Source organism: Nanorana parkeri, unplaced genomic scaffold, assembly GCF_000935625.1.
Source record: "Nanorana parkeri isolate BGI_ZX_2015 unplaced genomic scaffold, ASM93562v1 scaffold76, whole genome shotgun sequence".
Lineage (NCBI taxonomy): Eukaryota > Metazoa > Chordata > Amphibia > Anura > Dicroglossidae > Nanorana > Nanorana parkeri.
In genome coordinates, this window is record NW_017306344.1 from 2027075 (window position 1) to 2054786 (window position 27712).

Here is a 27712-nt window from a genome sequence, read left to right on the forward strand (position 1 = left end):
GAGTTGGTAATATAGAGAGTGCTATATTCATCTACAATGTGCTGCTAAGACAAGGATAGAGGGAGTATGGTGGAGAGTTGGTAATATAGAGAGTGCTATCTTCATCTACAATGGGCTGCTAAGACAAGGATAGAGGGAGTATGGTTATGGGCAGTTGGTAATATGGAGAGTGCTATCTTCATCTACAATGTGCCGCTAAGCCAAGGATGGTGGAAGAATGGTTATGAGGAGTTGATAATAGGGAGAGTGCTATCTTCATCTACAATGTGCCGCTAAGACAAGGATGAAGGGAGAATGAGTATGGGGAGTTGGTAATAGGGAGAGTGCTATCTTCATCTAGAATGTGCTGCTAAGACAAGGATGCAGGAAGGATGAAGGTACAAGAACATTTTCTAGAACCATGTGCTGGTGAGCAGAGTTTGGGGTTGGATGTCTTATTTTTAGGGACATTGCCATGTTGTGGATGCGAGGGAATGATATACCTGGAACAGTATTCTACTGATTCAGGGATGCAGAGAGTGACAGCTCCAGGTACACTGTGCTGCTTAGCCAGGGGAGGAACAAGGCTATGCCAGGGGCACAGGGGATGAAGATAACATAGCATTTTGCAGGGCACAGCAGTGTCACAGATGATGAGCCCAGAGATTTCCCAGGTACAGTCTTCTACTGAGCCAAGGATGGGGACACGGAGATATTTATATAGGGGCAATGTGGAGCTGGACTGGAAAAAAAAAGGAACACAAACATCGTCAGTGTATGTTTGTTATTTTTTCTTTCTTTAACATTTTTACATGTTCTCACTACTAGTTCTTGTAGAAGAATGTGTTGTGTATTGTTAGTGCGCAATCAATAAATAAATAAAAGATTACGCGGCGTTATAAAGGGGTGCAGAGTTTATTGCTGAGATGGGGAATGGGTCCATTTTGCTCCGGCAGGTAGCTGTAACATGCTGCTATTAACCATCAGCCAGTGTGAAGTTGCCCACTTAGAAGCAGTTGTGAAATATCGGCTACAGAAACAAGTGCCAAGGGAGCTCATTACAAATTAGGGCCGGTCACCCGATTAACCCCGATTAATAGTGCCCAGCAGCCTGCCATGTGTGGCGAGCTGCTCTAGCAGGGTAGCTGTTAATGAGGCATCTCAAGCCAAGCTTTTGGCTACCGCAGAAGTGGGTCAGTGCGGTTGCCATGGAGACGCTTTAGCAACCAATCTTGCAACCGCTCCCTCAGTATCTCTCCAGAAACCCTTCAAGATTAAAAGCGTCTTGTGCTTCCGTCTCTTCCTCTCCCCATCTCTTTGTCTCTCCCTCACTTGCTGCATCTGCCCTGGTGGTGCCAGTGACCTGCCCAGCTCCATGCTGCACCCCTCCTTCCATGCCCACAGCAGCCTTACATCTGGTCGCTGGGGAAAGGGAGGGAAGCAGGCAAAGTTGGGGGATCTCTTTTCCTTTTTCTTCAGTCAGTTCTTCTCCACGCCTCCCTGGCACCAGAACTCTGCTTGCCAGCTGGTAAGAAGTGTGCCTGGGAAATGCCATGGCTGTATGCTTTACTGATCCATGCCTCTCATCTCTGCTGTGCTACACTTCCATCGATCTGCCTGCCTGTCTGACTCCTGTTCATCCATCTATCTGTCTCCTACCAGTCCATCTATCCATGTATCTATATTCTATCTATCTATCTATCTATCTATCTATCTATCTATCTATCTATCTATCTATCCATCTATCTATCTATCTATCTATCTATCTGTATCACTCTATTTATCTGCATATATCTATCTATTTATCAGTCAATCACCCATTAGTCTATCATCTATCTATCTATCTATCTATCTATCTATCTATCTATCTATCTATCTATCTATCTATCATTATCACTCTATTATCTGCATATATCTATCTATTTATCAGTCAATCACCTATCTATCTATCTATCTATCTATCTATCTATCTATCTATCTATCTATCTGTCTATCCATCCGTCTATCCATCCGTCTATCCATCCATCCCTCTTTCTATCTATCTATCTATCTATCTATCTATCTATCTATCTATCTATCTATCTATCTATCTATCTATCTATCTATCAATTACATATCACTCTATCTATCTGCTTTCCATCCATCCTTCTATTTTTTTTCTCTCTCTCTCTCTCTCTCTCTCTCTCTCTCTCTCTTTGTGTATTTGCACTCATAATATGTTTATCGTGTAGAAGCTGACAATGTATATTCATGTATATATGATGTAAAGTTTTTGGAAGGAAGATACATTGTAAACTCCATCCTCTATAATCCTATATCACCAAAAGATCTCATCATGAATGTATTGTTATGTTATAGTTGAACGGAGTTGTTCTTTGGTGACTGTCGCCAGTCTTGAGTGTTTACCAATAGGATATTCTCACAGTTTGGCTTGCGATAGATATATGTTGCTATGCAGGTTTCCTTTCCGCATGTGATCTGTTTGTATTCTGGTTTTATTAAACTGCAGATTATTTATTTATTTTTAGCTCAGAGGTTCAAGTCAAATGAAAGATGTCTCCCTGTATCTGTGCTAACTACCTAGGGCCACTTTGAAGGCAGATCAAAAATCTAATAATGAATGGCCCCTAACCTCCATCCCCCTCCTAATCCCCCACATCTTGTAAGATGCCTGTATAATTGGTCTCACAATAGCTTCCTATCAATAGAAATTGACTTGCTCAATTTTATTGATCCCTTGCACATTGCTGGAGAAATTAATCATACCTCCTGCTCCTCCATTGTTCTTAAGCCATTGTCTTTTTTTTGTTTTTCTAAATCATTTTTTATAAACTGTACAGTTTACATCATGCGTTATTGCTTTATTATGCCACAAAATATAACAAAAGCGGTCATCTTTTTCATGCGGCCCCCTTAGAGGTTCAGTTCAGTATAAAAGTGCATTGCAGCTTGTGTGCTTCTAGGTGATCTGTGATACTGTTAAGGAGCTGCAGAACAACACGCATAATATTAGCAAAATAAGGACACTTGTGAAACAACCTGTTCTGGATCATGATCACACCTCCATCTATAGACAGGTAGGATCAGGAAGTACATACGCTGTGCATACTGAATACTGATATGTAAACTGCAGTAATGCCTGGATCACATGACATGGCACATAGAGAAGACAGGAGGTGCCAGACTGTCACATCCAGCATTAGCTTTACAACAACAACAAAATCCTGTTACACCAAGCTGCCTCTTTATAGAGAAATTCATCTTTATTGTAATGTCAAATATTAGTGCTTATTGGTCAGATTGTGCTTCTGTGGCCAGCCTCCTTCTCTCTTGGTGTGACACCATGACTGATTGCGGAATACCTCTCTTACCATTACTTCTTGTGTAGATAATATGACTGTCAGAATTATCATTTCAATGTGCAAGCCTGGCAGATGTACAGTTTGCATGTAAATATTTAAATAGCACTGACAAAATGATAAACCGTTGCAGCTTTTGTTTTGGACCTGTGAGATTTTTAATCTGTTTTGGACCTGTGTAAAATATAACGCAACAAACCTATCAGCAACATGGGGTAATAAGATGTATGTAAAAAAGTATCTATGGTCATTTATAAAAAACTAGTGCTATAAGGGATTGTGTACTTTTTTTTATCACAACCATTCACAATCACTCTTCCATTGTTTAAGTACAAAAGGAGAGATAAAGGCAGCCTTTCTCAACCAGGGTGCTTTGGCACACTGGTGTGCCTCCTAGCCTCCTCAGGGGTGCCTCAAAAGTTTGTGGTAGTCGGACGGTGATGTGAAGGGGGAATGAATAGTGAGGTGAAGGGGGCTCCTGATGTAAAGGGGGAACTCTGATGTGAAAGGGGAGAGTGCGTGTGTTCTTGGTTTTGATTGTGAATACTTTTAAAGGATGCTGTGTGACTGAAAAAAGGACAAAGGTATAGCCCATTCAGATGTGTAAACTTTGAAGGGAATTTATCAAAGCTGGAGCAGACAAAATGGAGCAGCTGTGCATGGCAACCAATCAGCTTCTCTCTTTCATTTTCAAACCTTAACTGAACAAACTGCAGAGAGAAGCAGATTGGTTGGCATGCACAACTGCTCAAGTTTTTGCCTGCTCCAGTTTTGATAAATTCCCCCTTTGAGTCTTATTTATGTAAAGTGTGTCAACAGCAAAATGCATACTCATAGCAACCAGTAATAATCAATGTCTTATTTTCAGTTCTGCACTGCAGGCACAACGGATGGAAACTGTTTGGTTGCTAGGAGCAATGAGAAAATGAGCGCTTATTGGCACAGTTTTCATTAATAAGACGCACAGTTTAAACTTCTTTTTATCCTGTTCTTCCTGCCTAGTTGGCTCAAATCCATATACCAGACCTAAATATATGCCTGAAAAATGTAGGGAAGCAGGTCCCATGGTTCTGAATACTACCTTCTGTAATTCCCGGAGAAGGTTTTTAGCACAGTCAAGGGACAATAGGCTAAAGTCCTGGCATGATGTACAATGATAGCCTCATGATTGTGGATCCAGTGAATTATTTAAATAAACTGCTTGGTCTTTCTGACAGTTGCAGTGTTTCCAGTATCTTAGTAGCAGTTGACACGTTGATTTGAATTGTTGCCTTGAATTGTCTTTTAACTAACGACCTGCTACTGGCAACTTGAGTATTCATTTGCCTACATTGCCAAGAGGTAGAAAATATGTTATCATTGTACATTGACAGGGCTACTTAATTACAACTTTGTTCACTGGGGGTTAAAAAGGGACACTTCTTGAGTGCCCACTGACTTTGAATTGTATATTGAGACCAGGGGGAGATTGGGAATCTGTGTCCTAGGAGACATTTAGAACCAGTAGTCTGTTCATAGCAGATATCTGTGGGCTAAAGAAAGTATACTATGCAAAGTATGCTATGGTTGTCACATAGGAGGGCATGGTGAAAGGTGGGTGTTCTTAAAGACATAGAGGGGAATTTATCAAAACTGGAGACGACAAAATCAGAAGCAGCTGTGCTTGACAACCAATCAGCTGTTTTCTTTCATTTTCAAATCTTAACTGAACGAACTAAAGAGAGAAGCTGATTGGTTGCCATGGGCAACTGCTCCAGATTCTTTCTGCTCCAGTTTTAATAAATTCCCCCCATAGTTTATTTTGACACACCATTTCACATCTTTCAGCATCAGCTTTCTTTGCAGCCCTTGCCCTTCAATCACATGCCATCTCAGAGCCGCACAGGAAGGTGGTTCTGGAAGACTTGCCTTTTCCAGATGCTGTGATAACAGGTACAACTGGAGAGCAGGTAGCTGATTGACGGCAGAAACCACTTTATTCTATGCCTGAATGGTGAAGTGTCTCAAATCAGGGCCACCAGTCCAACATATCTTAAGCTGGGCATGCACAGTTAAATTTTTTTGCTCAGCCTGTAGATTGAACAAAAAAAATATAAGACATTCCTCCATCCATGCTAAACAGCACGGGTGGACAAATCTCCCGCTGTGTGCTTTGTATTCTGGCAGGGGTGCCACTGCCAGAATAACCAAACAGTGAGATGGCAGCTCCCTGGCCACCATCACTGTTAGTCCGAAGATTTTCCAAACAGCACTTTTGATATTCTGAAGTGGGGTTACAAGGCCACCAACTATGTGAATTTTCAGCAGGTTCATAAAGAACCGGCAGAAATTTGTACGCTGTACAGCTGGCTTTATTAGTTATGGCTAGGGGGCAAATGCCACCCTGACCCTTGCCCTGATTGAGGCAAAGGCTCACATATATGCCAGAGCTTAGTTTCTGTGTCTTGTGTTGCATCATGTTGACTTAAATGTTGCCGGAAACATCTGGCCCAGAAAAACATCCTACAGGCCCACTGGCTTTTATTGTATCCCTGATGGGACCACCCAGTGCACAGTTTGAAATCATGCAGGCGCTGTATTAGTGACAATGCCTGTATAAAAATGCCTTAGGGCAAATATTACATGATAGCATTTCAAGCAAGCCCTTCATCAGGAAATGCTGTACACTGTCACATATGCATATTAGTAAAAGGTTTTCTCATGTGACAGGGTAGCAGACATGAGATCAATATAAAGCACATATGTCAATTACAAGACCCACGGGCCGGAAACAGCCTGCCACAAGATTTTATTAGGCCCTCCAGTCCTAAGCACTGTACAGAGGCAAGCAGGGTTAATTTTTTTTAAATCTGTACTCAGGAAGAAAAAACCTGAAGAGGCAATTCAGCCGCCTGCCCTCTGGACCCCGCACCTCCCTCCTTGTTTTTCCTCGGCCACAGGTTTCTCCTCGCCCGCGCGTTCTTCCTTGCCTCTGGTCTGGTATCTGGGACTGACTGTGTGTGAGGGCACTACAAGTGTAAACAGTCCCTGTCCTTTTGGTGGACAGGGACAGCTGACACTTGTAGTGCCCTCACACACAGGACCCAGGACAGTCATATCATCATTATATGACAGTCCTAGTGTCCTGTGTGTGAGGGAACATCAAGTGTCAGCATTCCTTGTCTATTATATGACAATCCTGATGTCCTGTGTGTGAAGGCACAACAAGTCTCAGCGGTCCCTGTCCTTGGGCCCGTGCTTTGCACCGCGGCAAGCAACAGGGTTTATTTGTTATTTTCTTCTTTATGTCCGTCCCCTGATTTTGTTCACAACCCTCGCCATGGCCCTTAGTAAGTTTGGATTTGACGCCCCTGCTATAAAGACTCTTGTGTGACAATGGACAAACAGCAATATTATGCTTACGCATTGTCGCTTGTGTTAAAAGACTTTTGCAATTGATAGTGTTTTAATGCACCTAGCCATGCACACATGCATATTGGGTGATATCAACTTTATCACATGATCCAAAAATCTGGACTGGCTTTTAGGAGAATTCTGTATTTGAAAGTGATGTTAGATGGCTGCTTTCAGCACTGGATCAGGCAGGTACAACAACAATGCATAAAAAGGTTTTAGCAGAATTTTGTGACAATGAGCTCCATTGGTTTTGTTACATCTGATAGATTAGTGCATTTTCAGCACTTGTGACTGGACAACCAGGCATCTGTAGCACTGCATTTCTTACAAGTGTCTTTTTCAGCACATAATCCCCTGGCACAGTGGTTGGACAGTAGATAACACTGTAACTAAAGTAACCACATCTGTTACAGTGTAATCCCTGCATTTCTAATGATGGCACATGCCTTCAGATATTAGCTTAAAGGAAATGGATAGTGTTTATGTAAATACTTCATTTATTTATTTGTTATGTCAGAACTAAATCAATATTTCTAAAACAATGTTTTTCCTTTGTTTTGGATATTGTTATCTTATTCCCCCTTGGGAACTCTAATTGTCCCGCTGACCATTGTCACAGGGACTAAGGCCCCATTCACACACGAATTGGCCTGCACGTACAGCTCCGTGCTGCGTGTGGGGCCATACCAAGTAGCTGCCGGGAAGGACAGGAGCTGCGTGTGATTAGTACGCAGCCCCTGTCCTTCCCTATGGGGCTAAGCGGCCGTACGCCCCCCCACGCTCACCTCAATTGCAGGTCCGAAGGGGTGCGGGTGAGCGTATTCATACGCCGCCGGAATGGATCCTGTATGCGTCCCGGCCAGAAAACCCACACCCCTACGGACCTGCAATTGAGGTGAGCTTAGGGGGGCTTACGGCCGTGTAGCCCCAAAGAGAAGGACGGGGGCTGCGTACTAATCACATGCAGCCCCTGTCTTTCCCGTCAGCTACTTGGTACGGCCCCGTACACAGCACGGAGCTGTACGTGCAGGCCGATTTTTGTGTGAATGGGGCCTTAAAGTGAAGGAACATCCAAAAATGTGAGTTTTCACCAGAACAGGTGATATAGGGCACCTCATGACAACTGGTTCACGCCTTGGGAATACATACCTCCCAACTGTCCCTCGTTTGGAACCAAATCCCCCTGTCCCTCTTTCCTCTTCGGTTGTCCCTCTTTTTTGTACAGATATCTATGGAAATGTTCTCTTTAACTACCAAAAGTGTTACTCTGCACTAAAACCTTTATCTTATCTCTTTATTATTGTGTTTACTATTTTAAAAAGTCAGTATAAAGAAAAATAAATGGTGAAAAGACAATTGTTTACCTAAACTTTTTTGACATATACTTTTTAATAGTCCGCATCATTAGCGGGGTGGTGGGGGGTGTTCATTACCTACATACACTGTGCTGGTTGGAGTCATTCTTTCTCATCTTAAAACGTTGGGAGGTATGGGTCTATATGACAGGAAGTAAAGGGAAATCTCCCCAACTGGACACAAACAACAAGAAAAACATGGCATGTTTTAATCATATCCTACTAGATCGAAACTAAAAAATACGTTTTGGCTTTAGGTATACTTTGGAATACAACTAAAGGCTCCTGTATGATACTTAACATTTGCAAATCCAGTTACTATGTGACTTACAAACTAAAAGTAAACAAAAAACTTCCTTTGCCTTCCCTGAATGAGCTAAATCCTCCTTCATTAGTGTCTCACACACTCCCCCTCCCAGACACCACAGCTCACAGTGGGAGGGTTCCAGCAACTGAGGCACTGTTGCCAATCCAGATGCAGTGGGCAGAACTAGGTGTGGCCCACTGTAAATCAGTAGTGACAATGCTGATAGACACCCCCCGCAGCACAGCCAACATGAGAGTGGCAATTCTGCTTTGAATACAGGAGCATTGCAGTATTGTTGCCACACCATTACGGGAAGCTGCTTTATGCAGACTTCACTGGCAGGGTCATTAGGTATTTGTGGGACTTTGCAGGGGAATAAAAGAAAGCTGCACGTGCATACACCTGGGAGTCTGTTTATATTTTTTTCACACAAGATTCACACAGCTTTCACACAAGATTCACACATTTTTGTAATTGGATTTAATTGAAAACTTGTTTGAATCATGTGTTAAAGCTTTGTGATCTTGGGTGAAAAGATTTATATATAGACCCCTTATAATTAAGCAATGTAGCACATTCTTTTAATGGGAGGCCATACTTATTCTTTAAATCAGGTATGTATGAAATATTAACAATAATTTGTATTTTCATCTGCCATCACCAGTTGGTACTCTTGGATTCTTTTCAAATGTTTTCCCAGCTCCCCTTAGCCCCTGTCTTGATATAAGGTAGAGAGGTTTTCTCTCACCTCCTGGACAATAGCTAGGAGAAATCCTAAAGTTAAATTAAAAACAAACTTGTTAGCAGGTAGGTGACTATCTGTGTCGTCTGCCATAAGGGCTGGTTCACTCTTGGGCGATCCTGGGTGGTTGCATGCAGCAGTTGCTGCACAGCCCCATTGATTTCAAAGGAGTTACATCCATGCAGTAATCGCTAAGAAAAAGGTACATCTACCTTTCTTCGCGACATGCACCATGCGGTTTTTTCAATCACAATCAAACGTGATTACATTGGCGGATTTGCAGCGGGAAACCAGGATGCCATTAGAAAGTAATGGCACCACCAGAGTGATCAGCGGTGGTGCGCGACTCCATGACTGCGCAGCTATTTTATGCATAATTGCCACGTGGTCACTGATGGCCTAGGTGTGAACCTGGCCTAAAAGCGCTATCATGCTTGGTCAAAAGAAACAGAAAACAAAAATGTGAAAATGTAAACAAGCAAAATGTTTCTTTCTGATGTTTGTAAAGTGGGAAAATCCACTAGAGCAGGAATAGGCAACCTTGTGGCTACAGCTATTGTGGCACTGCAGCCACAATCATGTCTCCCAGAAGCAAAGGCATTATGGGATTTGTAGTCTCAGCACAGCTGGATGGTCAGAGTTTGCCTACACTAGAGGAATAAATGTTGCCGTGATACAACAGTGGTTAGAAGAGTTGGACATGTTTTCATTACATCTTAGAAGACTGGAAATAATTGAATAGGCTCAATTCACAAAGCTAGGAGAGGGATCTTTGTTTTAGCCATGTGACTGTCATTTTTAAAATCTAATTGGGCTATATTAATTGAGCCTATTGATGTCTTTTTTTCAAATACAATTCTCCTATAGTTTGTAAGATATTCAAATTTTTTGTACCAGTCAGTATGAACATTGTAGATTTTACAATTGGACTGTAATTACCCAGCTTGCATTAGCGTGTCACCTCATATGGAGCTCAATAAAATCAATGTGCTTAAATGAGTTGATTGTCATCAAGGGATTTACAGAGTTATTCACAAAAGGGTGAAGAGTTTGGAGAAGGCAGGAGAAGTGAACAATCTAGGGCAGGGGTAGCAAACATCCGACCCCCCCAGCTGTGGTGGAACTACAAATCCCATGATGCATCTCTCTTCGGGAGTCATGTCTGTGGCTGTTAGAATCTTGCAATGCCTCATGGGATTTGTAGTTCCACCACAGCTGGGGGGGTCGGATGTTTGCTACCCCTGCCCTAGATTGTTCACTTCTCCTGCCTTCTCCAAACTCTTCACCCTTTTGTGAATAACCCTGTAAAATTTAGGGTCCATTCACAATGCGCGATAATCAGTGGGTATATAAGAGTTGCAGTATTGCGCCCCAAAATGCACAAATACAGTAATAATAAACTCACCCAGTGACATCACAAGCAGGGTGTGGGGGTGCGGCCCGCACCCGGTGACACCATGGGTGGGTGACACTAAAATGACTCACAGTCTTTTTGGTGTCACACCCGCTGAAAAGTCTGTAGGCATACCTTATCCCATTCCCCTCCTCTCTATTTATGTCACACGCACATAACTGCTGGCAGCCATCTCGGTGATGGACGCCGGCAGTAAAGTGCGCATGACGTCATGATGGTATCACGCGTGGGTATAATGATGTCACACGTATGCATTTCATGCATACTTATATATTTTATCTCTGGGGAAAAAACTACCCTTGAAGTGGGGCTACCCCTATAGCCCCCCCCCCCCCCCACACTGCAGAGGTTAACTTCTCATTTATAATAATTATAATTATTTATTTCTAGGGGGGCTGTGTAAAAGACCTTTACTTACCTAATCCCCGCCCCCACAGGCTGCAAGACTGGCACCCGCAGCTCCTTCCCCCCTGCGCTACATTGGTAGGAGGCCTGCTGATGTCATTATGTATAATACAGGGCCTATAGCCCTGCATTATACGTAAGGATGCCGAAGGACAGTCCAGAAGTTGGAGCGTAGGGTACAGAGGTGAGTGCTGACTGCCGGGGGAGTGGGGATCAGGTAGGGATGCACTGATACAGGTTTTTCGGTATCGAGTACGAGTACCGATATTTTTTCCCGGTACTCGCCGATACCGAATACCGATACCGGAAGTCTCATTAAGGAAGCCGGGCAGTGTATTGACTCACCGCCTGGCTTCCTGCTCCCTCGTCACCAGGGGAGTCATTACATGCCGTCCAGCTCCCTGATTGGCCGGGAAGCTGGCTTCACTTGGTGACGAGGGAGCATGGAGCCGGTTTCTCGGCCAATCAGGAAGCCGGGTGGCGAGTCATTACCCACCCCCCGGCTTCTTGATTGGCTCAGAAGCCAGCTCCATGCTCCCTGGTGACGAGGGAGCATGGAGCCGGCTTCACGGCCAATCAGCAAGCCGGGCAGCATATAATGACTTTCCGCCCGGCTTCCTGATACATCGGAATAAGTATTAGGAGCATTTGGGCAAATACTCAGTATCGGCACCGATACTGATACCACTATTGGTATCGGTGCATCCCTAGTAAAATTGCTTTACCCTATACCCATAGACAAATTTGTGCAGTGGGGTTACCACCATTGTGCATTGCAAGGAGAGTTTTTTTTCTTTCCTGAAATGCTTTATTTCCCCACAGTTGTATGAAGAGTATATAGTATTTAAATATTTGCACTGAATGCCTTCACTTTGTCTGCAAACACTATGAATAATTAGTCTATCATAAGAATCTGTGTTTTGATTGTTTATGTCTCAATATATCAGTCCTAGGATGAGCTGTCTGGTAGTAGCGATGTTAAACCATAGAGCTGAAAGACACACATCTCATTGCTGTAGATTGCTGTTCAATCAGGTGGAGTCTCCTACATTCTTGTAATATACAAGGAGTATGGGGAAAGGATTGCCTCTACAACTCCAGAGGTACCTTAGATGACAAAGTGTTAGGATAATGGTTTGAGCAACGAAGACTGTTAAGAGGGAATAAGTAATGTGGCATGGAAACATCTCACATTCACACCACTTAATGACGTATAAAACACACAAGGTGAAAAGAAGGATAATTCAAAATTGCAGTGAAACTGTAGAAATGGTATATACTGGAAATGTAAAGTCTGATTCACCAACTGGTTGCCAGGTTCCTACTTCGGAGGAGGAGAACTGCTGTTTGTACCTGTAAAAATTAAAGTACAAAGATGTTCATACTCTTGAATCATATCTACAACAAAAGCACCTAGTGGGAAAACTGGCGTTTGGAATGTTTCATCTAAAATTTTCTTTGAGTATAAGATATGAAAAATGTAATTTTACACTGTTTAACTATGTTCTTTCACTAAATTATCTTGCAAAATGGGCACACTTCCAATAATGCTGTAGCTCTAATAGTTGTTGCAACAAATATTTAAGGGCATATTCATACTTGTAAAAAAATAAATGTAGAAGGAATCTACATATCTGTAGCTGTACCATGTTTTGCCATATGCTGTTTCAGCACTGTGCCTAAATCAAAGGAATTCCCACACACATTCTCGAGGGAAGCCATTCCAAGAGGCAGCAGTAGGTCAGTTCTTGGTGTGGGATATATTCAGCAGCACCAATACGTTGTTAGGGGCACAGGTATGGATTGCCACCAACAACGTATACGTGCCCCTTTCCGGATATTTAATAAACCTAGAGATTTTTTACAACCGTACCGCTTTTCAAATATTTAATTAAACTAGAGATTTCTTCTTATAGATTGTACCAAAGTGACCCTGCTGTGGGAATGAGCTTTTAGTTTAAAGGAGGATTTTGTTTTAGATCTGGAAGCAAACCAGTGATTTGCCTCTACAGCATAAAGCAACAAATTTACTTTAAAGCCCAACTTAAAAGTTTTCCCTTGCAGTGGGGATTCTGCCTAGAGAACAGGAAATGTCTGTTGCCTGATCCCTGCTCCCACCAGCTTCCTCTAAGCATAACCTGTGCAAAGAGCAGGGCCGTGGGAGGGGCCCAGTAATGCCACTCACTATAGGCTGCCTGGAAAAACTACAGGAGCCAGATGCAAGACCAGTCACAATGCAAAAATAGAGAGAGAGCAGCAGTGACTGGCAGAGGTGTAACTAGAACCTTTAGGGGCCCGATGCAAGAAACTATAAAGGCCCCCCCCCAACCGCCATGGCACTGTGTGGGGTTAACAGGAAGGCTGCAGAGGTCCCCAGCAAGTGCGGGACCTCAGGCAGCCTCTTCAGTTTAAAAACTTTAGTCCCGGTGTTCTGTCGAGAACGCTGACCCAGTATCTGCGCTTACGTAGACGGGATAATCGAGGAAACAGCCATTTATTTACAAAGTATTTTGCTTAAATCGTTAATTGTGACCGTTAATAATATGCAGTCCATGCTGTCACGGAGAGAGGGGAGCTAGAAGGGGCGCCACAGTGTCACGTTGGAGAGAGCTAGAAGAGGCGCTGCTGGTTGTCCTGGTAACAGGACGCTATACCTCTCCAGCGGTGACGGTCTCCTCTGCACAGCGCCAGTTCGCCCCGCCGTGTGGGCATAGGGCTCCTAAGGCTTCTCACTGGCCTTACATTACAGCAATTACAACAGGGCTCCTGAACATCAGCGCACACGCGCCACCAAGCAACCCATGGCCACGAACGCTGCGGGCAGCTTGAGGGATCTGCAGGCTCTCTTTCTCTCTGGGCCCCCCAACTGTGGAATGCCAGGGCCCGGTCGCGATTGCGACTGCTGCGACCCTGGTAGTTCCGCCAGTGGTGACTGGTCTTTATTACAGGGAGATCTTGCACAGAGGGAAAATGCCACACTGGATTACTGCACAGAACTGGAATAAATTCACAAAGTGCACCACGATTCAAGTGAAAATACACAGCTTTAATACATCCCTCTCCAACAGCATGATTGGATGGATGGAATCAGCAAAGGAAAGTTGGGTATTTGCTTCAGGGACAACTCCAGGTAGAGCTTGCCAGTGCTTGAACCAACAAGAATGGGCTTATCATAGGCTCAGCACATCTTACCCTTATACCCCCTCCCCATCACTGCCTGAAGGTTTTAAAATGTCACTTACTGCTGAGGGGAGCTTCCATTATAGCAGCAGTAGTTGAGGGGACTCTAATGTAATCCTTCCTCCTGAGTGGGAGTTTATACCTCTCTTTAATATAAGTGGCAGCTTTATCACAATTTCGGTAGTCACCCTCCTTGAAGAGAAGAATCAATGTGCTAAAGTCTGGAGCTGGATAGAGGATTGCTGGAAAACCTTCTTAGCTGTTGCTGCCACTTGTGCCAGCAATAGGTGGCCTTTGAAAAACGTAAAGACCAATTCCAGCCAAAACATTTTATTTTATTTCGAATAGAATAGGGGGAGGTTGGAGCCTCTGATAGGCGTATAATGCTGTTTTTAAGGACAAGAATTGATATAAAATGTCTCCAACTGCAGAGTGGACAAAGTTTAAACCTTCTGACAGTGTTTCTATTGCTGTGCATGCCCTCCTGTGTTGGGGACAACCACAGAACCCCTTTCCTAAACAGACATTATAGGGACAGGAATACATTTCTCCCCAATAGGTCATAGATAGTGCCATGATGTAGGGGATGCTTCCTCCTGCATCCCCCACATCACTGCAGGACACAGTAGGGAGGTAGGGATAGGTTTATGAACCACAGCATCTACCGAGGAACACAGGCATCTGACACTCCCATGAGTGTTGAATGCTGAAAATTTGTGAGGCTTCAGCACTGAAAAGAGGGAGAGGTAAGAGACAGAGGCCATCGGAGTGGTGGGTAAAATAGCTGTTGTTACAGTGAACCTCAATTTGGATTATTTTTAGGTGACTGACAAGGTGGCTATAATAAAAAAGACTGACTAATTTTACCTCTAAAACGTTTGCATCTTTGGCTCCTAATGTAATATATTACATGTCTTCTCCTCTGTTCTGAATATATTTTAGTTACATGTTCCATATTCTGCAACACACATGCAACACACATGTACACATGGGGTTCTTTCCTTCTGTTTGGCCTCCTGCTGCACACACTGGACCTTTTCTATCCGTCTGTCCTCTTGCTGTACACATGGTGCCTGTTTGTCTCCCTGATGTACACACAGGACCTTTTCTATCCACCTGTCCTCCTGCTGTACACACAGGACCTTTTCTATCTACCTGTCCTCCTGCTGTACACACGGGGCCTTTTCTATCTGCCTGTCCTCCTGCTGTACACACTTGTTCTTTTCTAGGCATCTGTCTTCCTTCTGTACACACGGGTCCTTTCCTATCCACAGGAACTGTCCTCCGGCTCTACACACGGGGCCATTTATATCTATTTGTCCTCCTGCTGTACACACAGGGCCTTTTCCATCCTTCTGTCCTCCTGCTGTACTTACTGGGCCCTTTCTATCATGTAATAGATTAGTTTTGCTTGAACACTGTTTGTTATTAAAAAAATACTTTAATCATACCAGTTTTCATACTGCTAAAAGTTACTACGTTTTGCCCACTTAGGGCACTTTCACATTTTTTTTTTATTTACATGCACATTTATATGCATTTTTGTGTTTTATATGTGTTTTCTGTTGATTGTGTAAAATCAGGGAAAAATATTAAGAATACAGGTTTTCCATGGTACAGATGCATTAAAAATCATGAGTACATGCCTTTTTGTTCATTTATCATGTCTTTCAATGGGCCTTCTCAATGCACATAAACACAGAAAAACGTAGCATGCCCTATATTTTAAAAGCACGCTAACCTGTAGATTATTGTAAAGTAGCCACATTGGAATGTATGGAACTGCTACTTTTTACAGCATTTTACCGCAGGAAAACAGACCATTATATTGCTATTATATACAGTAGTTATTTTCATTAGTTTTTTCCACTTCTACTCTGCTGAAAATAAAGCTATGTACTATCTAATAAGACAGCTCTCTAGCTGCTGGCAAATAGATAGTTCTAGCGAAGCAGAGGAGGTACCATGATTTGAATGGTAATGTGTGTTTTGCTGTAGTCACAGTGCTAAGCTAGGAAAGATTTACTGCTTCTGGCAAGAGAACAATTTTGTAGGAGAAAAAAAACTCATGTAGCAGTTCAAAATGACAATTTTATTGGGTGTAAAAAATCCTTTAAAAATTCATAAAAGCATCAAGTTCACACAAAATTCAATTTTAGCAAACATATTCTCTAAATCTGAAGTTTGCAGGTGATGGACATTAGGTGGTTGTCCTCTATGGATATTGATGGACTACTTGTCTTTCTTCCATATACGGACTGACGATTTCTATACAGTTAAGTGATGCATGTTTTTATCAATGAAGTGACAATGTTTATGTAGCTTTAAATCTAGAGAATACGCTTGCTAAACCTATGCTTTTTGCCTAGTCCTTAAATCTATCTTGGATTCAAGTGTTTACAATGCTACTTACTGTATATTCTATAGCAAACGCTACCACATACAACCATTTTTGGATATACGAGATTTACAGGGCTATTTACAAAAAGGTGAAGAGTTTGCAGAAGTCAGGAGTAGTGAACAATCTAGGACAACATAGCTGAACTGGAAAGTGAGCGGAATTGGAGAAGTTTTCCAGTTCAGCTATGTTGTCCTAGATTATTCACTTTTCCTGCCTTCTCCAAACTCTTCACCCTTTTGTGAATAGACCTGTAAGTGTGGACTTTGTAATGTTTAATGGATTTTTTGATACCCAATAAAATTGACATTTAGGACTACATGAGGTGCTGATTTCAAATGTTTTTTTTTGTGTGTGTTTGCATAGTATGAGGAGTTATGTAGTTCTTCTCTAAAATAAGAACATGAAAACAATTTGGTTTTATTATCAGATGATATTTGTCACAATGACTGACATATGACAGCAAAAATCTCTCTATTTGTAATATTTATCCATGTGGACATTCATAAATATAGGAATTTATACAGTATATGCAATTCCAAACATATAAGTTCATAAAGCAGTGATGTTGTTGTAATTGTGAAAGACATGGAGCACTCTGAGTAGAGCAATGATGCTAAATGTCAAATGGTGGAAATGGCCAAGTTGTATTAACAGTCGAAGGGGCTTTAACAGGCGTAGTCAAAATAGAACCTGCTTGCTGTGCCTTGTACTCTCAAAATATCCTTTAATTACTGGTCTATGAGTGAGAGTCTCACAGGCACAGGTAAACCTCAGGAAAAATCATTAAAATGTTGAACTCTTCCATGTTCCTTTCTGCACACATAATAAATACATACAAGTAACATGTTGTCTGAGCCTACCTTAAAGAATAACTTAATTCATGTACAATATAGCATAGAGTGCAGTGTTCAGCATTATGTTATGTACATAGCACATGGGTCAGTAATATGTAATGTACAACACAGCATATACAGTATAGTACAGGGATGAGAATTCTGTATTATACAAAGTGTAAGGGTCAGTACTGCAGTACTGTGAAACGTACAGAACACAAGGGTTAGTAGTATGTAACATACAGAGTGCAGCACTCAGGGGTATGTCATGTACAGAGGACATGGATCAGGATTAAATAAAATACAGGGTGTAGGTTCAGGAATATGCAACACACAGAATGCAGGCGTCAGCCCAATGTGCCAATTGCATTGATGAGGATTATGTAGCGTACAGCCCAGTGGACAGGATGCAGTGGTCAGGATTATGTAATGCACAGAGCACAGTGGTCAGGATTATACAATGTACAGCATAGACTACAGATTGCCATGGCCATATGTTTTTAACATACCGAAGACAGTTCAGAGTACAGTGAAAATAAGAAAAAAAAAGCGCCACCATTTTTTTCTTGAAGGCCTGCGTATTTAGATTGTGGAGGAGGCAGGGTTAGAATGCTGTAAAGTATGATTTTTTTTTTGTGAAGGTCAACTTTAACATACAGCACAGAATACAGAGTATGTCAGTGAGGGATATGTAACATACGGCACTGATTACAGACCATGGCAGTCAGGTGCACACTGTACGTTACATACTCCTGACCACTGCACTCTTAATGCTCAGCAGTATGTTGCATACTCCTGCACTCCCAATATGCAGAGTACACCCCTAGCAACTATTCATCCATTGGCCAAGTAAAAATTCTCCCCTTTTCAAGAAAAAAAATCCCACTCCATCTGAACCTCTTTTTCAAGCTATAAGTCCCCCATTAGCAAAACAATTTGCCCTCCCTCTTTCCAAGCAAAAGTCTCCATCCCTTCACGCCAGCAAAAAAAACCTTTTCCCTCAAACCTTCTTGAGCAATAATTCCTATGTCTTCTCTCCCCTCAAGCAAAATGTCCCCCTCCTCAGGAAAAATGATCCCCTTCTCTTACCCCAAGCAAAATTTCCCCCTCCCTCTCTCCTTGCAAGCAAACATTTCCCCTCATTCTTTGCCACCAAGCAAAAATCTGAACACCTTTGCAGGGGCTTTAGAAATCAAAACAGAGGTTTTAGGTTAGTTACCCTTAGCCTTTTAGGAAGGTTTCCCTGGGACCCACCGTCTTTGTACATGCGGACCTGCTCAGCTTTCTTCCCCTTAGATAAAATGCAATAGGACAATACAACAAAACATATGCCTCCAGTGTCTCAATGCTTTTACACAAGGCATTGCAGCTGTGGTGATCAATTAATTTGATATAGGAGGGTTCAGGTGTGACCCCTGATAACATCAAAGGGCCGCATAAAATATTCAGTCCGTGTAATGTTACAGAAAATTGTCTGAGGTTGTAGATGGTCAGAGATCAGGTACATACCACAGGAGATTTTGAGAGACTGGAGATATGCTACAGGAATGGCTGGAGACTAAGAACATGCTGCCATAGATAGTCAGAGACTAAGGGACATGTTACATGGGACTGCTAAAGATCACTACAATTACAGTCCCTTTACAAATCAGTGCTCCAATATTTGTGCTTCCCACAGCCACCATATTATTTGTGGTACTCATATTTTACTCAGCAAGGTCTATTGTAAAAGTTCAGAGAAAAAAATACAAAGAAAATGGAATGGGCAGCACAGTGAGAAGAAAACCAAACTAGAAAAACACAATCTAATAAATATATTTTCTTCCCTGGTCTGAGTAATCAGTTGGCAGAAGAAAGGCTGAGTACTGGGGTCCTGGGACACACTGTAAGCACCAAAGGATACATCATAAAGGGCTGCAAGTTGGGACTAGGAACCTGTATGGTGTAATAGTTTATTTAAAGGAGAACTATGAGGTGAGGGCTTTTCATTCACCTCATAGTTCTAGCCGACCTGTGACAGTCTCATTGTCACAGGTCGGCTAGAACTATGAGGTGAGGGCTTTTCATTCACCTCATAGTTCTAGCCGACCTGTGACAGTCTCATTGTCACAGGTCGGCTAGAACTATGAGGTGAGGGCTTTTCATTCACCTCATAGTTCTAGCCGACCTGTGACAGTCTCATTGTCACAGGTCGGCTAGAACTATGAGGTGAGGGCTTTTCATTCACCTCATAGTTCTAGCCGACCTGTGACAGTCTCATTGTCACAGGTCGGCTAGAACTATGAGGTGAATGAAAAGCCCTAACCTCATAGTTCTCCTTTAAAGATAAAATCTCTTCCGTGGTCTGGTCTAATGCTAATGTTTCATTTTCACAGTTGAATTGTGAAATGTATTGAGCTTTCTACCCTCTGCCTCCTCCTACAATGCTGTGCTGTGCTCTATATAATATCCATCCTCTAAAGGTGTCTATGGTGGTTGACTAGCACAGTTTTTGGCCTATGAATCTACTTATACAGCCTATGATTAATTGCTAAAACAGGTCGTAATATCCAACTACACAGTAACAGCATAAATCCATGTGGGTGTTTGCTTTTGTTATCACCTATGTAATCTGGAATTTGTAGTTCAGCCACCATTCAGATTTGTCAGTTTTACTGTACAAGCATGTTGGCAAATAGGTAAAGATCAGAGCACTCAGCCTTAAAATGTAGAAGTGCATTTAGCCAAAGCAACAGTTAGCAGTAATTAAAAGAGGACCTTCATAGGAGTGTCCAATATCATTGCATTATCACAGCTTGATTTAAAGATTACTTTTTTTGAGCAAAGATAGTTTTTCTTTAGTTAGCTTTCAAAGAAGGTATTGATACTAAAGTAATTGGGGAAAGATATGTAATACATTTTGTTTTAATGTGTTGCAAATGGGCCAATTTAAGATCAGTGCGTTTTGTGCAGGAAGCCTAATTATCAGTTGTTATGTAAAAACTAGCTGGAATAGGGATTACTTTCTAGGCTTGCCCAAAATGTGTATTCATTCAGGGGCTTCATAGTGAAGGCCCTAAATTAATAAACAAATTAAAGGCTATGGAAAAGTGAAGCCTTCACTTTACCATCTAGCCTTTAATTTAAACATAATCTACAATGGTTTTGTACATGTTTTCTTTTTTGTTCATTATTGTCTGGACTGAATAATGAATAATGTAAAAATATTTTTAGTTTTTCACTTGACTATGAAATATTGTATAACAACATACTGCATTCCCATATCTAGACAGCATATGGAGCTTTAGGTTCCTTTAAAAAAAAATTGTGCTTTATATCTTTATTTCATGTTGTAATAAAATGTCTGTTCTTTACAAAGCTCAATAGCTTAAGTTGAAATGTACAAATAAGTGAATGAGTCAGAGAATTAATTAATTCTTCTCACTGAATGGCTCTGTCGGAGGTTTCAATAAGAGATACTCTTTAGAAATATGTCTCGCGGTGGTGCGACAAATTGGGGAACTTGCAAACGATTCATGTGCAGGTTGGTATGGTGTATATGAATTTGTTGCATCTCTGACAGAATTGTCGCAAGCATCTCTATTGCTAAGTAGCGTTTTACAGATAGGAAACGTTGGGAGAGTAATGGTAGCGTATTAAATATCGCGTGCCACACTATCAACATTATGTTAATAACAATTTGTTCCAACATGGAAGAGGTCTTTTATATCTCTACTTTCCTTATCATTGATATGATGAACTTTCTTGCTACAATAGTGCCATGCAGTAAAAGAGTTGCAAAAAAGGATTATTTTAATTTACGGCACATGTCAGTACTAACAATGAATGAATGTGGCACGGTTTTCATGAATTTGGCACCAAGCCTGCAACTACATACACACTGCCAGAAATGTGTTGCAAATGCCTTATTGAATTGCACGCAGTGTGTCTTAAAGGAGATAACTACTGTTGTTCTCATAATATTGAACCAAACCATATGATACAAAATGGCTCACCTTGCAGTTTTTACATTTTTTTACTTATTGTTAGTAAAAATTACCTTTTTATTTCAGTCAGCAACCACCTATTATTTTCTAAACTGCCAAAAACTGAGGATTTTTATATTGCTGTCTGCTATCTGTTATACTCAGGCTTGGCTGTGCACACCATTACCAGCATTTTGCGGCCCATTCATAAAATGCTTAATGCAGCAGAAAGAGTCCTGTGATTGGAGGAGAGCCAATCATGTGACTTGTACATGCCACTGACAGGGCTCTGTCTCCTCCTAGCTTTTTTTTAAACTCCCATTTCTTAATAGCACTCCTCTGGCTTCAGACTTCTGAAGCTGACAGAGCACTAAGCACCTCTATAAAGAACATTGATGTGTTTTATAAATGTTTTTTTTTTTTAAATCAGCACCTATAAGAGCTCGTTCACACCAGTTGTAGTGACTGGAGTTTTTCTGCACTGGATCATCGCCAGTCACCACAAGGGCATGCAGAAAACAATTGTTTTCTATGTGCCCTGTTCACAACACTGGTGTGATGTGTGGTGCAATGCAGAAAAATGCAGCACACAGTGGATTGCACCGGAGGTCACTGCATCACAGTGCACCACATTGTGCTGCTGTGCGGAACAGGATGTACACTGCCAATAAAGTTATAAAAAAAAGTAAACAGCGCCTTGTGTTGTAAGAACACAAGGCATTATTACAGACCGCTGCCAGCAGACACCAGGTACATGCTACAACAGAACATTGTAGCATGACACTTGTGTGAGTCAGCCCTAAGGCCCCATTCACACTGAGCGACATGAAAATCGCCGATTTTATATGTGCGATATTGCGTGACATCGTGCAACTTTTTCCTATTGGGCTGTATGCAATCAGGAGCAAAATCGCTCGAAATCCGCAGAAAAAAGGGTCATGTAGGAGCGACAAGCTACAGCGATGAGCTACAAGCGATATTGAGCGATATTGAGCGGCGAGATGTGAACAGCTCCATTGAAATGGATTGGAGAAGCTACATAGAGCGATATCGCGTGGAAACATGAGCGATATCGCTGCTAAAATCGTGCGATAAATCGCTCAGTGTGAATGTGGCCTTAATGTCCTCTCCCTGTAACTATGGCAACTGGGGGTTTTCTATACACTGTGTATAGAATGCCCCTAGAAGTGTAATTTCCTGATCATATGATGGGCTCACTGGTCTTCCCAGTGGTTTTCTCAAAATACTGGGATTGATTGTATGATTATAATAGACAGACCTTCCCACCTGGCATACAGGAAAGAGAAAGTGAATAGTATGTCAGTAGCCACAGAGATGGTAAAGATCTGAAATGAAGTTTGCTTGATTCTTACATATTCTTGCAACATATAATGGAGAGAGCTTTGTTTATCAGAACAAGATTGCAGTTTATGTTTGAAGCAAACAAGACCCCTGCCAAGCATGTAATAGATAAGTTACACCAAATTACAGTACAACAAGAATCAGTAGGGTATAAATAAAAGCAGAGATATAATACAGAATGTGGCAGACACAGTCCTTTATGTGTTATTACCTTATTATTATCTCTCCGTTTTGGAAACAAGAAGTTATAAATGTATTTCTGCAGATTTAGGCTGGTAACAGAACTCAGTGCAATGCAGTGATATCACACAAAAAAAACCTCACTTATTGTGGATTTAGATCCCTCTTATTATGATGGTTTCCAGACAAAGAAAATAATATAATTATTTTATGATGTTAATCAATAAGATCTAATCTTTTATTCTTTTATCTTCAGCATTACCACAATTACATGTCAGTTAATATTATTTATTGCAAAATTACATCACATAGGTCAATAAGCCAACGTTTCAGGGACACACAAGTTGTCTTCCTCAACACAAAACAGTGACACAGTATATCCTTGTCTCTTATGTCTAGATCTTTCCTCCCCAAAATGTTCAACGGGGAGGCTAGTTCTTCAGCCAGGAATGTCATCCGCAGCTCCAGCATAAGTGGAGAGATGTACAACCTAGAGAAGAGCAACTCAGGAACTCCAGATGTGGCTGGTGGTACCACGACCAAGAAGAGGCGATCCAGTCTTGGAGCCAAGATGGTGGCTATTGTGGGGCTGTCACAGTGGAGTAAGAGCACCCTACAGCTGAACCAACCAGGTTAGTAACCTCAGTTTTCTGAATATTGTTAAAAACCTAATTTTTGTGGATGTATTTATGGCAGTGATCCTATTTTTGATCAAGTATGCAGACTGCCCTTCTTGCTTAGTAATGCTGCACAGGGACCATGCCTTACTGTTCTTGTCTTTTAGTCCAAACCTATCAGTTTGCTTAGGCTGACTGAAAATAAGAGGCTCTTTTTGGGGCTTATGGACTTATTTCAACAGTGTTCAGCAAGAAGCTTCCTTCCATGATTCCTAAAATACAAATGTCCTTATGCAACTCGCATAACAAAATGATGAATACACAGCTATTGTTTTAGGAGAAACCAGGAAGGTTTAAAGTGATTCTGTAACCACAATAAACTGCTGACAGTTACAAAGTCCATAGCAGCTGTATCTGTGTTAAAGTGATAGAGTCATTTTATTTACTGGGTCTAAGCTCACCTTTACCAACATACATCATGTACATGTATATTATTATATTTATTTGTATACATTTTATACAACCCCCACCAGATATTTACTGTAGCAGCTGATCAGACTTAAAGTGACACTAAACTCAGGACTTAAATCTTAAAAATGCATTCAAGCACCCTAAATGTTAACAGAATTGTATCTTATTTGTGTATCAGTCGGCTGTAGATCCTCAAATCATCTCTGAATTCATGTTGACACTGTCCTTCCAAGCTCACTCCTGTGATGAACTACAATCTCACGTTTAGTTCACTAATTTGTATTGAGATTGTAGTCTTTACGGGAGCGTGTTTGGAGTGGAGGCTACTTTACAACACACCCAGGGCCAATGGGGAACAAAAGTAGCCACCCTCCAGAAGGAAGGACAGTGTCAGCATGAATTCAGAGATGATTTGAGGATACAGGTGAAACTCGAAAAATTAGAATATCGTGCAAAAGTTAATTTATTTCACTAATGCAACTTAAAAGGTGAAACTAATATATGAGATAGACTCATTACATGCAAAGCAAGATAGTTCAAGCCGTGATTTGTCAAAATTGTGATGATTATGGCTTACAGCTCATGAAAACCCCAAATCCACAATCTCAGAAATTTTTTGGCAGTGTGGGCAGGTGCCAAGTCCTGCTGGAAAATGAAGTCAGCATCACCATAGAGCTCGTCTGCGGAAGAAAGCATGAAGTGCTCCAAAATCTCCTGGTAGACGGCTAAGTTGCATTAGTGAAATAAATTAACTTTTGCATGATATTCTAATTTTTCGAGTTTCACCTGTATACAGCTGAGTGATACACTAATTAGATACATTTCTGTTATTAGTTAAGGTACTTGAATGCATTTTAAGATTTAACTCCTGAGTTTAGTGTCACTATAAACAGTGATTAAGAGATATTTAGACAGCTCTTCCTTACAAAATTGTTAAGTTTATTGATATTTCTGGAATTCCTTCCTTCAGGTCAAGTCATAGCATCTTAGTTGGCTTGAGGTCTGGTCTCTGCTTTGGTCATTCCAATTATATACATATATATGTTTTTTTGTTTAAGGCATTTTTGTTGTTGATTTGCTTCTGTATTTTTGGTCACTGTCTTGGTGCAGCATTAAGTTTCAGTTGATAGGCCGTTACCCAGTTACTTCATGCAACTTTGAATTCATTGTTTCCTGTATACTAGTACCCAGGTCCTTAGGAACCTAGGTAAACTCAAACCATGATGCTTCTTTCTCCATGATTCATGGTTGTGATGATCTTTTTGTCTTCACGTGCAATGTTTATTTCTATCCAAACATTGTGTTGCAAGTTTCTGCAAAATGATTAAAGTTTTACCTTATCCTTCTATGTGATATTGCGTTAAAGGAGAACTATGGGATTAAGGCTTTTCCCCATATTTCTCCTTAGGGTAACGGGAGGACACAAACTAGCGTCCTCCCGTCACCCTAAGCTCAGCTCGCGGTATACTGAGACGCCACAGCTGAAGCGGATGCCAACAATCATGTCTGGATCCGCCAAGCTGCGTGAGTGACAGCTGGCTCTGCCTATCTAGAGGCAGAGCCAGCTGCACCCGCCCCCTCCCCCGTCCGAATAGGAAAAAATTGCAGAAAATTCAAAAATGGCTTGGCCAGCTGATTTGAAAAATGTTCCGGAGGGCTTGGCAGCGAAAGGGTTAAAAGCATTGTGTTTTCTAGTGTACCCAGCTCTCTTGACCTTTCTACCATTTAACTTACATAAGGAACACTTACACCAGCTAGGAGAGGATGTGTTGGGTAATGTCACTCCTTTACTCCCCATCGATTCAGTAGCCAGTGCTAGGTTTTTTCATAACTGTTTAGACTGGAATATAAGGAGGGAGGTGACATTATTAGACAGGAACCTACAGAGGATTTTAAAGTGTAAATTCAGGAGCTAAATCTTAAAAATGCATTCAAGTATCTTAACTATTAACAAAAATGGAGTATATCTGTGTATCACTCGGCTGTAGATCCTCAAATCATCTCTGATGACACTCTGTTTTTACTTCTTTACTTTTACTTTTCTTCCCCATACTTACTTTTGTTCTCCATGGTCCCGGTGTCTGCTGTAAAGTAGCCACAATCATGGGATGTACAAAATAATAGATTTTGTTCTAAAGGTTCTCTACTTTCAAAAAAACAATTAAGTTTGTATGGGGGGATTTTTTGCAAACTGTCAAGCTGGTTACATGGATTTCATCGTCACATGTGAAAATGGAAAATACCAAAAAGTACTGCCCATCTTGAAGATGGCCGAAAGCAGCAAAAGGGTTAAAGAATGTGAAGCCAATTATTCAAATTCACTTTGGATGACCTCAGTGAGAGATACCAGTGCCAAGACAGGAAATAACTAGCAGCCCTGGCATGTATTTCACCCCAGCTAACATTTGAGTCTTATATTTCTAAGCCCAGTAAATAATATTCATGTTTGTCGTTTTCCTGCTAGAACTTATATACACTCTTGTGAAATAAATGAAGGATGTTTAACGCTTATGGTTAATTACTACCTGATTAAAACAGGGCTGAGCAGACCATACCAATATACAGCAATGTATAGCAAATTTAGCCTACTTGGACAGTCCAACTGTTCTAGAAAATATATTTTTCAGACTGCAAGTTGGACTCTCAGGTACACTCATTGAGAGACATGTAAATTGAATATATTTATCCTGGAGATAGTTGGTGGAAAGTCATGTACCTTCTGACTATGTCACAATTCATTGCAATTTTTCCCTTATTTGAGTTACTGTATATGATTTTTGTTTTGCTGTGATGAGATTATCCGATCTGGAGAGTCGCCCTTCATGCTGAGCTAACTACTCCTGCTGTCAGTTATATGTGTGCAAAGCTGTCATTAGATTGACATCCCAAAAGGCTCCTCTATAAGCCATCACTTTTTCATAGCCACCTCCACCAGCACAGGCACAATGCATGCTCTGATAATTCCAACAAGGGGATTAGAGAGAACTATCCCCTTTTTATTGTTCTTCTCCTTTACAGATGCGTCATTTGCATAAATGCTGGAAACTGCTGATTTATAGCAACAAAGTAAATTCTATAGGTAACAGTGGGTTTGTTATGCATACCATACATTTTACATGTGCTATAGATAAGCTGGAAAGCAAACAATTACCAGAAACATAATTATAGTTCCCCGCCTGGAAGTTCAGATTTGTCAACTGAATACAAAATATCTTGCAAAGATTGTGGCCCAGGGCTTGTTAAGAGAAGCAGTCTATTCAGGTAGACACATATATTCTCTCTGCAGCACTATATCTTACAAAAATCAACATCACAGTAGGATTTTTCTTAATGAGATTTAAGCTAAAAGGCAGTACATAGTGTCACATATATTATAATGGAGCAACATACTGAACATTGAGTTAGGACCAATGAAGATTAGACAATACAAATACTTAAATCACTGCTTGGTATTATCTAGGGCAGCGGTTGCCGGCAATGGCAATATGCAGGTCTATTACTGACAGTGGATGGCTACCCAGTGAGCTCCCTTTCAAACTGATTCTAAGTTTAAATTAAATAATATGTGAATAGTCTTTCTTCAAATTTTCCTTTTTTTTCTGGAGTAATGTATTATTCTCTTTTGCTAACACATGCAGAGTTCTCAAAGTCACCTTGGTAGTTAAGTGATAAATTGTGCCTTTCACTGTTAGCCAGGGGCATCACTACACTGTTTATTGCCTGAGTCTGATGCTGGCGGTGCACAT

The 27712-nt window shown here is 41.3% G+C and overlaps 1 protein-coding gene across 1 annotated transcript in view; it reads left to right on the plus strand.

Moving 5' to 3' along the window:
- The first annotated feature begins 1158 nt into the window (after positions 1 to 1158).
- Positions 1159 to 27712, plus strand: part of RIMS3 (regulating synaptic membrane exocytosis 3) — a 63888-nt gene continuing 37334 nt past the window's right edge. The window contains exons 1-2 of the mRNA XM_018576756.1: positions 1159 to 1507; positions 23278 to 23510. Coding sequence (XP_018432258.1) covers positions 23294 to 23510 — 217 coding nt within the window. The 5' untranslated portion in view covers positions 1159 to 1507; positions 23278 to 23293. The remainder of the gene's footprint in view (positions 1508 to 23277; positions 23511 to 27712) is intronic.